The sequence below is a fragment of the Numida meleagris genome, unplaced genomic scaffold, assembly GCF_002078875.1.
Source record: "Numida meleagris isolate 19003 breed g44 Domestic line unplaced genomic scaffold, NumMel1.0 unplaced_Scaffold165, whole genome shotgun sequence".
NCBI lineage: Eukaryota > Metazoa > Chordata > Aves > Galliformes > Numididae > Numida > Numida meleagris.
The window spans coordinates 486,651-499,926 of NW_018363448.1; the positions used below are offsets into that span (position 1 = coordinate 486,651).

The following is a 13,276-nucleotide window of genomic DNA, read 5'->3' on the forward strand; positions in this document are numbered from 1 at the left end:
TTTGATATTGTATGGAGAAAGTGGGTGTTGCTGGTCAGTGTTGCTCCCCAGAGTTGCATTCTTTATTCCGTTTCTGGGCTGACATAAGTGTCTGTGTGATATGCAGGTGTCAGTGCCTAAAACTGCAAGGGTCTGGACAGAGTTTAACCCTTGTTAAACTCATACTAGCCGAATCTGTGTTTCTCTGCTGCCTGAAGTCTGTGGGAGAAACCCAGTCCTTAATGAGCTCTGACATATACCGATGCTTCAGTGAGTTCATAGTATTGATACCTTTTCATGTATTTTAGAAGGACATTGCATGGCTGCCTTACAGTTGCACAACCTACCCCTGTACACAGTGCAGTATTGACAGTCTTTCAGTCGCAGCACACAACATACTTGTGGCACTGTGCTCGTATAGTTATGGTTTGAGTTTTATTTTTCAGTTTCTTCTGTAATGAAGAGTTTGTCTACCTTTTCTCACATACCTCTTATTTTTCAATAACCACATTATTTGACCATCCAACATACTATCAAGAATGTGGAACACGTGGTAATACTTGAACAGTCTTGTTTTTTGTCACTGTCTGGTTTTAAGTGTGAGTCCTTCCTATTTATTTGTTTATTCATATTTCGTGGTTGTTGCAGGAGTTGTAATGTACAGGGCTTCCAGATTTGTGTTGTACTGTATAGTGCTCTTTCTGCAAAGTTACATTCTGTAATTTGTAATAAAGAGGTCTCAGAGTTTTTGGTTATGCATTTTTGGCTTATAACTTTTTTTTGTAGCTGTCTTTTCTTCAGTGTTTAATGTGAAACAATTACCAATGACTATTCCTGGTGCTGTTAAAATAGCCCAATTGTGCAGATAAGGATGTGGAGAGGGTACCCTCTACCTCTTCTTCCTGTGCTGCTGAAATTTTTCTTCTCTGGAATGTGCTCCGAGAATGATGCTGCTGGCATATTTGGGGCTGTGTAATTAGTTCCCTTGTTGTGGATGATACTTTATTTCCCTCCCAGATACAGAACAGTGTGATTTGTTCTGGGTTTAAAGTTTGAATGTGTTGTTCAGAGTACGGAATTCTTGTTCGGAGACTCAGCGCAGAGATGGTTCTTTCTTGCTTGTTCAACAAGGACTTTTTAAAGGAAGATGCCAGAATGGCATGAATTGATGGCCTGTGCCACACCATGTTGCAGTGTGCATTTTGGAAGCTGTACTCTAAAACGTCGTGATGTTTCTTTTATTCTGGACCTTTCCTTCTTGCTTGAATTTTCACAAATAAATACACCTTTCTTTTGCCTTTGTCTTGTGGTGCCAAATACATGACTCATACAGGCACAGTGACAGGGCACTGCACTTTTTTTGGGAACCTCAGAACTCTTCCTTTGCTTTGATGTGGTGAATTGAGTTGGTGTAAAACTCATGTGCTGCATTACTAGATGTCCAGGCCCATAAGTTGGTCACATCTAGGTTGAACAACACTAATTCTACATTTATTGGCATTTCTAGATCTTAATATTTTACCTGTCCTTGTTCATTTGGGTTGTCTTGAGTAAGAACTCAAAGTGGTCCTCAGTGCTCTTGTAAAAAATGAAGAGCGGGTTATATACACACTCTCCTATGCAAAGTTAAGTGACTTGAGTGGTTCTTCACTAAAAAAATGCTGTTTTTCTCCTGACATTACCAACATGTACTATAGCAATGTAACACAGACAGTGTGTTACATCTAGTAATGCAGCCCCACAAGATCATAAACTTTTAACATTATTATGTTATTTTAGAGATACTTTTCATGAGTCAGTTGCACATAGCTTGAGCGTGGGCTGCGTAGGAGGCAACAATGCTGTGGAGGGGAGGGCGCAATGCAATGCCAACTCTGCTTCTTGCACCCACCACAGTGTACTCAGTTGAATCAAACCTGTGTATATTACATGTTAAATGTTCTTGTGCCACTTGACAAGTAAAATGTAGTGATTACCAATAGCAGTATTTCAGCTTACCTCCGCATGCACACGTACCTGTGAAGACATGCATTTTTCATTAATAAGCAGACGTGCCCTACGAGGAGCGTCTGAAGGCACTGGGGCTGTTTAGTCTGGGGAAGAGGAGACTGAGGGGAGACCTCATTGCTCTCTTTAAATACTTGAAAGGTGATAGCAGTGAGAGCGGGGCTGGTCTCTTCTCAGTGGTGACAGGACAAGGGGACAGCCTCCAGTTGCGCCAGGGGAGGTTTAGGTTGGATATCAGGAAAAATTTCTTTACAGAAGGGGTTGTTAAGCACTGGAACAGGCTCCGCAGGGAGGTGGTTGAGTCACCATCCCTGAATGTGTTTAAAAACCGTTTGGATGTGGTGCTCGGGGGCATGATTTAGCGGTGGGTTGTTAGAGCAGTATGGTTAGGTTGTGGTTGGACTTGATCTTGAGGGTCTTTTCCAACTTGAGCAGTTCTATGATTCTATGTAAGTTTTGTTATTTAATTATTAAACTTGGCTTTGTGTTATTTTGTAAAATAATAAGTTAACACATTAATTGCAAAAGAAATATCCAGAATACATATGTGTATCCTGGTTTCAGCTGAGACAGTGTTAAGAGAAGTTCCTGAGTGATTGGAGCACACCCAGGGCTGGTCCTGGCTGGGCTGCTTGGTGGAAGAGCTGCCACCATTATGGCATGGCAGGGGATGGAGTGAAGCCAGGGCGGCTGGCTTGAATTAGGCAAGGGTTTATTCCAAACCACATGACACCATGCAGAAGGCTGTAAAGCTGTGGGAAGTTGGCTGAGGGCAACTGCTGCATGGGAATTGGCTGGGTATTGGTCAGGGGGTGGTGAGACATTGTGATCAGCAAACAGTTGTATTCCTAGGTGGGTGTTGGTCATCAGTTGGCAAGTAATTGCACTGTGGATATATCGAGAGAGATCATCGCGTTTTTATTTCTGTTTTCCTTTTCTGTTTTATTAAATAGTTTTCATCTCAACCTACAAATTCTGTTTTGTTTCCAGTTCTTTCCTTCATCCCAGTTGAGGGAGGAGTGAATGAATAGCTGTGTGGTGCTTAGTTGCCTACTGAGTTAAGCCACAACAGAGTGGTGCTGACAAATTTTGTAATTTTCAATGTCTTAAGCTCACAAAAAGTATAAAATATTTTGTGATATATTTTTAATTAGTTTTGTGATATGTATTTGTTTAGCGTTTCTGATATTCTGACCATATGGGGGCAATTTGAGAATAGGTTTCAAGATTTCTGTAAAATATCATCAGTGTTTTGTTATATTTGCGACTCCATTTTCAGTTGATTTACAAACATTACCTGAAAAATTTTAGATGGAATGGATAGAGTTGCAATCAGACGTTCAACTCAAGGAAGAAATTGATCATGTCTCTTTACGAGATTTTTATAAGCCTTATCTTACCAGAGAAAAATATCCCTCACTTCAGTCTTACATTACTCTTGTCATCAGTTTTTAGCAGTATGTACATTTGTCAACAACTGTTCTGAAGGTGAAGCACAGGAAGTAAAATTTCATCAAAAACGTCTGATGAGCACCTTCAGAATTCAATAAGAATTGGAACTGCTTCTCTTGAACCATACAATGATGCATTAGTTTCACAAAAACAAGGTCAAATATCCCACTAACTTTATGTTATTGTTGCACTCTTCTTTATGTTTTAATAAAAAATATGAAAAAAATACAAGATATTTTATTACTCATATATAACTATATTGTATATTTTATATACAGCCCAAGACAATTCCTCTTCACTCAATGTGGTCCAGGCAAGCCAAAAGGTTGGACACCCATGATTTAATTCAGGGCAGTTTGTAAACTATTAATCTCTGAGAATTCAGGATTATTTTCTGTCACAGCAGATACGCGTTTCCTGCTCTTCAAACTTTACTAGTTCAGTATGGAAAAAATATATCTAACCAACAGATTAATTTGCTTTTTATCTCCTAGGACTGCCTTAAAGCTTGTCAAGAACAGATTGAGTCGGTGCTAGTAAGCAACCTTAGGCAAGTCCGGCAGCAGCAACAAACGAATCCTTCTAAAACGGTTGAGGAACTGGACCAAGCCAGCACTCCCACTGATGTCAGAGATATCGACCTGTGAGGACATCAGCACAGAAAGTCAGGCTTGTTCTCCCACCCCTTTTATTTTTGTTACTATTTTTAGAATTATTTTTTTAATCTACTCCCATGTAGAGCGTATTTAAAGCTCTTTTAGGTGAAAAGAACTGAACAATGAAAAAAACATTTGGTGCCCGTGATGTTCTACCGAAGGGAATCCCGCAATGTATTTGGTAACTGCTATTTGATTATGTATCAATGATATTCAATGCTTATAAAAGCACACAGAGTAGTTAGATAAATGTAAGCCTGCATTTGTGGGAAGAGAGTATACTTGTCTGTGTGTTATGACCTACTGCATACACCCCTTTTTTAGATTTAAGAAAGGAATTGTGTGTGCAATTTTATGGCTTGACTAGATTGCAAAGCAGTAGAAGAAGGGGTGAGGGCAATGTGGGAAAAGGTCCCTGAAGCAACTGAACCCTTTTGAATGCAGAAGAGATTTGCTGATCTGTCACGTCTGTTATTAGTCAGAAATGTTTGTTGGATCTCTGTATGCTAGTTTTGTTTACTCTTGCTGTCTGTGGTAGCTGCTACTTAAGAAAGAAGATGCTTTATTTTGCCAGCCAGAAGAGCAGGTGTTTTTTTATTTTGTTTTGCTTTAAATTCCCCTCTCCCCTTTGACTTATTCTACTTTTCCTTCAGAGATGGTTCATTCTAAACACAGCAGCATCTTTGGCTTAAGGGCAATCCCTTTTACCCAGCTGTGGGCCAAGCTGAAGTTACAGAGTGCTCATGGTAAATGGGGCAAATGCGATACTTAATTTTGACCAGTCATTTAATCAGACCACCTCCAAACTTTGGATTGCAAGATGCAGTGGATCATCTGTGTAAAAGCATTATATTCCTTTACAGAGATAATGCTTCACATCCATGTTAACTTTTGGCAGCTCCTTAGCTTTATTTAAAGACGATTAAATGATGCTCTTTCCATTTTCCTTTTTAACGTATACTCACTGTGTTAAAGATGAGATTTGGTATGAGACCTCTTCTATCTACCCAGCTTTCTCCTCTGCCCCGTCATGCTTTTTCAGCATTTCAATAACTTTATTGATCCACAGTGAACATTATTATAAATCATTTCATTCAAAAAGCACTTTGAAAATTGTTCCTAAGGGATTAAATGAAATGGTTTATGACAATTTTGCCAAGGGGAAAAAAAAAGAAAAGGCACAAAAGCAAAGCATATAGCTTTTTATAATCAATATTCTGCAGTATCTGATGTACTTTTTTATTGTGGTGTTTCTGGAAATACCAGCACCTGCTTCAGGTGACATTCCTGTCATGACATTCCGGATAAAAGCCTTATGATTTGTATTGTTCAGTGTCACAGAAGGATCTGAATACCACCTGTATGCTTATCCATGGACAATGAAAGAAAATTGCTGGTGCAAAAGACACAAGTGGTAAATGTTGAGGTTTGAGACTTGGATTTTAATTACGAAGGTGTATTCAGTGTACTTGAATTTATTTTTCTGCTCCATCTGTAAAGAAGAGGCATTTAGTTGGCAAAGTTGGAGCAATTTTTTTTTTTTGCACAGTTATATTAACAGTTTGCAAATACACAGAATGAAGTTGTTGCTTGCAATGTTAATAGTTGCAATTTTCAGACAAAATTCAGAAAGAACATGCTACTTTGAAGAATATTGTATGAATGGACTCAGCTGCATTTGGCTAGATGAGGGTAGAAGATGGAGTAAAGTTTTGTTGTTTTTTTTTTGTGCGCTGCTAAGAAGCTATGATTTGTTTCATTCTTATTCACATTAACAGTACTTAGCTGTATTGTTTCACTGAGTGTGCTGCTATTTTATAAACATTTTTATAATATATTATTTTACTGCTTAAATTTCAATTCCGAAGTAGATGGTTAAGTGGAGATATGATGAATTCTTTGATTTACTGGAAATGCCCTGTACAGGTTGGGTTGGTTTTTTTGTTGTTTTTTTTTTTTTTTCCTAATACTGTGTTCATGATTTATTTTTATTTTTATTTCCTTTTTTTCTTTCTTTTTCCTTCCTGATCACATCCTGCAAAGATGGTATACTTACCTCAGGTTTACTGGACAAGATAAAGATGGTTCCCATTTTCACAATACCTCACAATGTGACAGTTACTTACACCCTGCTGAAAGCCTCAGCAGAGCTATCGGTGCAAGTGTCTGCTCAGGGCCTGTGCTTTGGTCAGTGGAACACAGTTGCGCCGGCTGCATTGGGGAAAAATTGCAGCAAGCAGGGGCATTGACTCCCTTACGGTCTTTCATAGTGGAAAAAATGCATTGGTCCAAAGGCATGTCCAGGAGTGGCTCTTGTGCCTCCAGACCCTAATCCTGGATGCATGGATGATGTGTATGGTGGCTACGTGTCTCCCTGTGGGCACTCCAGCCCCTTGTGGTGCCCACACATGCACAGGTACTGTCTGGCTCCCACAGGTTGTTAGGTGGGCAGCAGGATGGCAGCCAGGATGGCCACTCTCAGAGTCCTGCTGTTCAGAATGGCCAAGTCTGCCTCACAGCTCATGTGGACAACCTGGCCCAGCTGCCCACTGTGCATCAGTTGTTAGGTGTCAGCTCTCTCCCTGTCCTCTCTGAGCCCTGGTTGATACTATCAGGCTGCTCAAACTACTGCTCTGTATGCAGAAGTCTCCATCTTGTAAGGTGCCAACGATAACTGCTCTTAGTGATTCTTGAGGGCTCAAGTGCTCTTCCCCCAAGCGGTTTCAGGGCTGCAGCAGTTATAGGGGCAGGCATAACACCTCACAGCTCACCAGAGCAGGTTTCAGGCAGCTGTTTCAGAGTTGCTGAAAATTGGTATCTGGGTGGCTTTGTTCTGACAGTGGTTTTTCACACTGAAAGCACATAACATTCAGCAATTGCATCACTCCTAAATGAAAGATGGTTACTTTTGTGGAAGCATAGTGATTAGCAAGACTCCAGAGCCACATGCAGTGCATGTTTGAGGTAATATTCCCTGACAGATCAGATAACTCTGGCAGCTTTTGCGTGCACAAGTGTTTACGCTAACTAATGTTCATTGGAGAAGCATGCAGATTATGGGCAAAATGTTGCCTGTGCTTGGCATTAGCATGGCTGTATGTAGAAGGTGTGAGCACCTGCATGCATCACACCAAGATGCTCTGCTCCTCTCGGTTCTGCCAGGCAGCATGGCTGAGTATAGACAGGAGAAGTAGCTACGATGACTGCCCTGCTCTTGAGAATTACGTGAAGTTTTTGCCATCTTTAATATGGCCATCAGGATGTTGGCTGCTAGGCCCTCTGGAAACACAGGGAAGTCAGTGGACTAAGGCACTTGCTGTTTTGCCCTTACAGGTTTACTGGGGTTTAGGGGATGAAGGCTGGCACCATGTTCTGCAGTGTCCTTGTCCTCCACATGGCTCCCCACTGAGGCTCCTCTCTGCTGTTTCACCCCATGCATGGGCTCCTATACATTCATGGTTTCATAGATTTCACCAGACGTATGTGTAAGTGTTGTGGCTCTCACACCTCACTGCAGCTGCAGGGGCAAGTAGTACGCACAAGAGCTGGTTTGGAAGTGGCGTGCAGCCCCCTGTGCAGCAGAGACCTGTCCAGCAGGCTTGTGCAACCACTGTGAGTGCTGAGAGCACAGTTCCACTGCAGTGGTGTTCTTCAAAAGTATGTAACCTACTTGAAAAAAGATGAACAGTTTCACAGTAGCATTCATAGCAAAAATACTCTGTAGTGCCCCTTTTAGCAGATGTTAAAAGAATACTATTGTTGCAAATGAGATGTAAGGTTTTTTCCTTGAATTGCAAATACCATAAAAGCTTCCTGTGGGTTAATTAAAAAAAAAAAACTACTGATGTGCCAAATGATTGGCATAACTGAGTAAAACATTTGTCTCTCAGCTATCTGTTGTTGGTATTTTGATCTTCTCCTCCCTCCTATGAAACGTAGAGTAGGAGCGCCTCATAAACAATTCATTTGTATTAACAACATGCTTTATAAAAAAGGAAAATACTATATTAGATTTTTATTGCAGTGATTTATGTGGACATCTCTCTGGATTTTTTCCACTATGTTCATTAGTATTTTCTCGTGTACCTCAGAAATCACTCTCAGTTGCACAGTTCCTGTTCTCATACTCTTTTTTTTTTTTGTTTTTGCTTTAACAAGCGTGATGCAATATCAAGTCAGTTATTTTCTCACAATATGTTCTTTAAGAGATATGGATTTTTATATCCAGGTCAGGGAATGCTAGGAAGTGTGGTAGTAGACATGATCAGTGTAACAAAAGTATTTAGAAAGTATGTGAGATTATTTTGATGGATAAGACTCTGATACAGTATAGTCTTGATTACCTTTTAAAGGGTCTTCTCTGTTCAGTGTTCTCCTTTTTATTAATAATCTGTTGTTTTGACTAGTTTAAAGATGGTTTTAAGAGAAGTGTTCTAGCAGAATTAGGTATGCTGTATAGACAATAAACTCACCTTGACCTAAATTTGTGTGTCTTGTTTTTATTCATTCAGTGTGCAAAAGATTATGTGATTCTACAGCTTTTTATCTAGATAGATCATGTTAGCAGGCATATAAAATGAGAACTGTTCAATGTTGCATTCTCAGAAGTTTTCCTTTAGAACATCGTTTATCATTAACAGGCAAATTCTGATGTGTTTCTTCTGTGAAAAGATCCAGTGAGATTTAAGGAGAACAAATCCTAAAAATGACAAGTTTGTGGATTAAAATGTATTTTGGAAATTAAAATGAACTGATGGAAAGGTCCTTGTAAGTACACGCGAGTATGCATTTTTGCAACCAATTTAAATTTTATTTAAATCTCCAATTATTTGTTGTATTTAAAAGTGAACTGTAACATTTTGTAGTTTTTCTTCATGTAAGTTTTGAGCAAATGGTGATTGAAAGGAAGGGGTTTTATGGTGAAGCCAATGGGAAGAAATGAACCTCCAGGCATCAAGACTCCTTGCTTAGCCTGTGGTCAGGAGACAGGACACTTAACTCTCTCCCAGTTTCATGATATCACATGCAAATGCACACGTGACATTTGTGGCCTGAAATCAGTATCTCCTGCTCCACAACACTGTGTAAGAAGGCACTGCCTCTTTTCTACTGCATTTAAGGCTTTTGAGTGCACCTGGGAGAGCAAAGAGTCACTGAAGAACTAAAGAAAAGTATTTGGGCACTGAAGAAAAAGTAACACCATCATAAACGGAATGGTACTATAGATAAAGTAGACAAGTGAAGTGAAAGAAAATGAAGAAAGATACACTGAACAAGGAGAACAAGAAATACTTAGAGGAAGAAAATGTGTTCATAAAATGAAAAAACATAGGACCAAAAAGAAATACGTATTAACAAATAGAAGAAAAAAATAATTGATGGGATGGGAAATATGATCTAAATAATGAGGTATGAGTCAGGAGATAGAGACCTTTCTAGTAAAAATTACACAAAATTGGAGCTGTGGCTTCAGGCATGGTCTTCTAAAACTTCCCTGGAAAGTGACTTTGAACCTTTCATTTCACCAGTTACCAGCACCAAAGATTTTAAAGTGTAGTGAGTCCTCATTTTCCCCTGGTCACCACTTTAACATTACCAATAACCTCCAGCTTTTCATAGGCATAACTAAGAGCCAAAGAATTGGAATATGTAAGGGTTGATCGTACAACTTCCCTTTGTGATTTAAAACTCAAGAGATGCCCACTGGTCTAATTTCAGGTCTTGCAGAATTAATTCTTTTCCCTCTGTAGTGTTCAGTAGTCTACTAAAAAAGCTCTACAGTTTTGTGTTTTAAGAAGTTTTACTAAATCTAGATTTATCAGAAAAGAGATTTTCTGTTGTAGCTTAAATAAATATGTGTTGAAAATGAGCTATCGGATATAGCGTGCAGAATTTAAAACTCAATTGGACAAAAGCCTGTTTGCTTTGTTTAGAGTAAGCTGGCTGAATGCTGAGAAGACACACACGATAGGGTTAAGTTCAATTATATGCCCTGTGTGTATCATAGTCTTCTTACCATCTGTAAACAGTTTCTTACATGATGATCCTATATGTTACATAAGGGCAGCCTGAGGACTTTAAGTAGGAGCAACATAGCAAAATCATGCTCTAAAACAACTGCATGCTAGACTGACTTTTGTGTTTAAGAAAATTATGGAGGCAAAGAGAAGAAAGTTTTAGTATTGAGATTTCGGGGAAAAAAATTCCTCAGTGTTTCCAATCTCAGCATATGAATTAGATTGTTATATATTTTCCAAAATCTTTCTAAGGGGACTGTAAATGTAGTCTCTTTCTAAGTACAGAGTTTAGCTTCATGTTTCAAAGAAGATACCCTTCATGCTTGTTTCAGAAGTCTCCTCAAACACTTCTGTTGCAATTGCTATATTTTTAGATTTGTTGAATTATGTTGCCACTCTTCATTCTGTGCTGCTCTAAAGAAGCAAAAAGTTCTACAAATGTAATGCAACCAGTACAAGCAGAATTAAATTCTTTCCCTGCTAAAGAGTATGGGAGCTCCACTGTTGAATTTTAATAGGTTTATAATTTTCTCGCTAACTTCAGTTTGTTTATGCCTTGTACTGTAAATTACCAGTCACATCAATAAATGCAACAAACTGGTGTAAAGGCAGTTAGAATCTCTGGTAAGTCTCACCAAGTCATTTCCTTTTTACAAGAGAAAACATTAGGGTCTAGCTTCTAAGAAGGGAGGTGTGAAGTACATCTTTTGTCAGTGCCAATCTAGATAGTAAGAAGATGCACAGAGAAGAAACAGGTCAGGAAGGAGTATAGCCTTGCTTATGCAGCTGACTATTGCTGACAGTTGGCATGTTTACAATCACTTGCAGCCATAAATACAGTTTTTAGAGAAATTATATTAAAGCCTTCTCTGCACTACTTTGCAGATCACAGCCAGACAGCTAGCATTAAGGGAAACAAACTATGCTCTTATTCTTTGCCCTCCACAGCACGTTTCATCCAGTTAGGGGAAACTTTATTTTAAAAAGATTTTGGAGGTTCCTTTACTTTTTTTTTTTTTTTTTAGAAAGTTGGCTGTACCATGTTTATTCTGCACCTCCTTGAAACACTAAAAAAATAAAACAACCCCCCCCCCAAAAAAAAAGTTTAATGTTTCTTAATACCATGATATATTTTAAAATGTTCCCAGAGATAATTTACATTTCATCTGTGTGCAGCTGCAAGGGCACGTACCACAGTATTTTTATAGAGTGAACGGTAAGTGATCTTACTGTCACTACTGGCCAGGGGGAAATAGTGAAAATTGGTGAGATCTTACTATAGGCGTGTGCCAGGAAAAATGTCAGGTTACAGCTCAGTATGGGCTTCAGGTGCACTGTGGCTACTGCCTGTCCAGAGCTGAGTGTCTAAGAAAGGGTAACTCTTGGTAGCAGATACATTAAGCCAAGATTTGTTAAGATGTTAAGATAAGTAAAAGCTGAGAAATCTCTTGACAATGTAAGAGCTGTGTACGTAATATGCGGTGCAAAGAGGGGCCGCTCTGTGTTCTGCTGCAACCTACTACAGAAAGGAGTTGATGCACAGTACAGTAAAACCAAAAGAAAAAAGGGAAGATGTCTGCCTCCTTAAATGTCTGTCCTCCTGTGGAAATGATGTGCTGATAGCTCTATTACTAAAGATTTGTTCTTAAAAATAAACTGGGATGTGATTTTAGCTTTTCCAAAACATAACACACACAAACTACTGAAGAATTACGACAGACCAGTGAAGGAGAAAGGTCATCAGACTGGCCATGTTTGGGACTACAATTGCTCAGATTATTTGGTAATGCTTCTTAGAACAAGACCTCTAGTTTTTCTGGTTGGAATCAAAGAGTGCCTGAAGAGCAAAAGATTGACTTTTCTGATTATTTGGTTTTTCATCATCTGAGCAGAATTGTGAATGGGACAAAACTTGCTGGAGGATAAGCAGTGAATGCAGCACTTGTTACCCAACGTACCCAAACAGAAGTCGTTTCCCTCAATTTTGCCAGTATCCTCATGGTCAACCTCTTTGCCTCACTAAAAAGATGTTTATTCCTGTTTCTTTGGATTTACTTCTTACACATGGCAAAGTATTCATTTTACTGGAGTGCCCTGACAATATTATGTGTTTTCCCAAGTTTAGTTATTAAGACTTGGCCTTACAAAACAGAAACTTGCAAGAGAAATCTGTAAAATTTGGATGTGATTATCCTTGATAGCTAGCAGCAGTGGAGCAAAAGATTAAATATATAATGTAAGTAACATGCAGAACTCAAATGGGAACTTAACTCGAACTGCAAAACCTGAGGGTGCATATTTCACGACAGCCACTAGATGACAGTAACGTAACCGAAAGCTGCAGCTGCTCTTGGAACTCCTGGAGGAAAAGCAGCGGGCTTTCACAGCCTTTTGGAAAGCAGTGTTTACCTGAGATCTCTCATTTACCCTAAAGCTCACCTGAACGCCTTCATCAACCAGAAGGCATACAACCATGGCCTGAGCTTCCACAGTTTAGGGTCTATGCAAATCAGCTTGGAATGCTGTTGATGAAGTGCTGAAGGTTTTCTGTTTAGCAGGGCAGTCACACCAGTGGGCAGCTGGTATATCACAATTAAAGCAAGCTGAAAAAAAATAAACACGTTCCTAAAAGCACTTAATGTATGAAGACTGCTCCAAAAGTAATGCCTCGTATTTTATTATGTTGGCCCATGACATCAGAGGCAGATGTTGGTGAGAAAGAAGTACAGGTTGAACCTTCCCACCAATATTCTATTAAATTTTGTTGCCATGCAATGGATGGCAGCAGAGGAATAATCTGACATCATATCTTACACGGAATTGTGTATGAAGCAAAGGTGTGTAACTGAATTCCTCCATGCAGAAAAAAATGCACCCATGGACATTCATTGATGCTTGCTGAATGTTTATGGAGACCAAACAGTGGATTTTAGTACAGTGAGGTGGTGAGTGGTGCGTTTCAGCAGTGGTAACAGTGGCAGTGGGTCACCTCCTCTGGTCCAGATTTTTATGAGTGCAGCATGCAGGCTCTTGTTCATTGCTGGTCAAAATGCACAGCTAATGGTGGTGGCTATGTTGAAAAGTAGTGTTTTGTAGCTGAGAACTGGCTCTATTAAATAGAGTTATTGTGCTCTTTGTTGGCATTTCCATGGAAATAAATGGGAG

General features: G+C 39.3%; 1 protein-coding gene across 4 annotated transcripts in view; it reads left to right on the forward strand.

Annotated features, from left to right (window-relative positions):
• The window catches only part of CCND2 (cyclin D2), a 41,061-nt gene extending 32,484 nt beyond the window's left edge, over positions 1 to 8,577 (forward strand). For 3 of the 4 annotated variants that reach the window (XM_021382051.1, XM_021382052.1, XM_021382050.1), the window contains exon 6: positions 3,933 to 8,577. In XM_021382051.1, the coding sequence (XP_021237726.1) occupies positions 3,933 to 4,085 (153 nt within the window). In that variant the 3' untranslated portion in view covers positions 4,086 to 8,577. The remainder of the gene's footprint in view (positions 1 to 3,932) is intronic. The other variant, XR_002433806.1, reaches the window with a different exon arrangement.
• Positions 8,578 to 13,276: the final 4,699 nt, after the last annotated feature.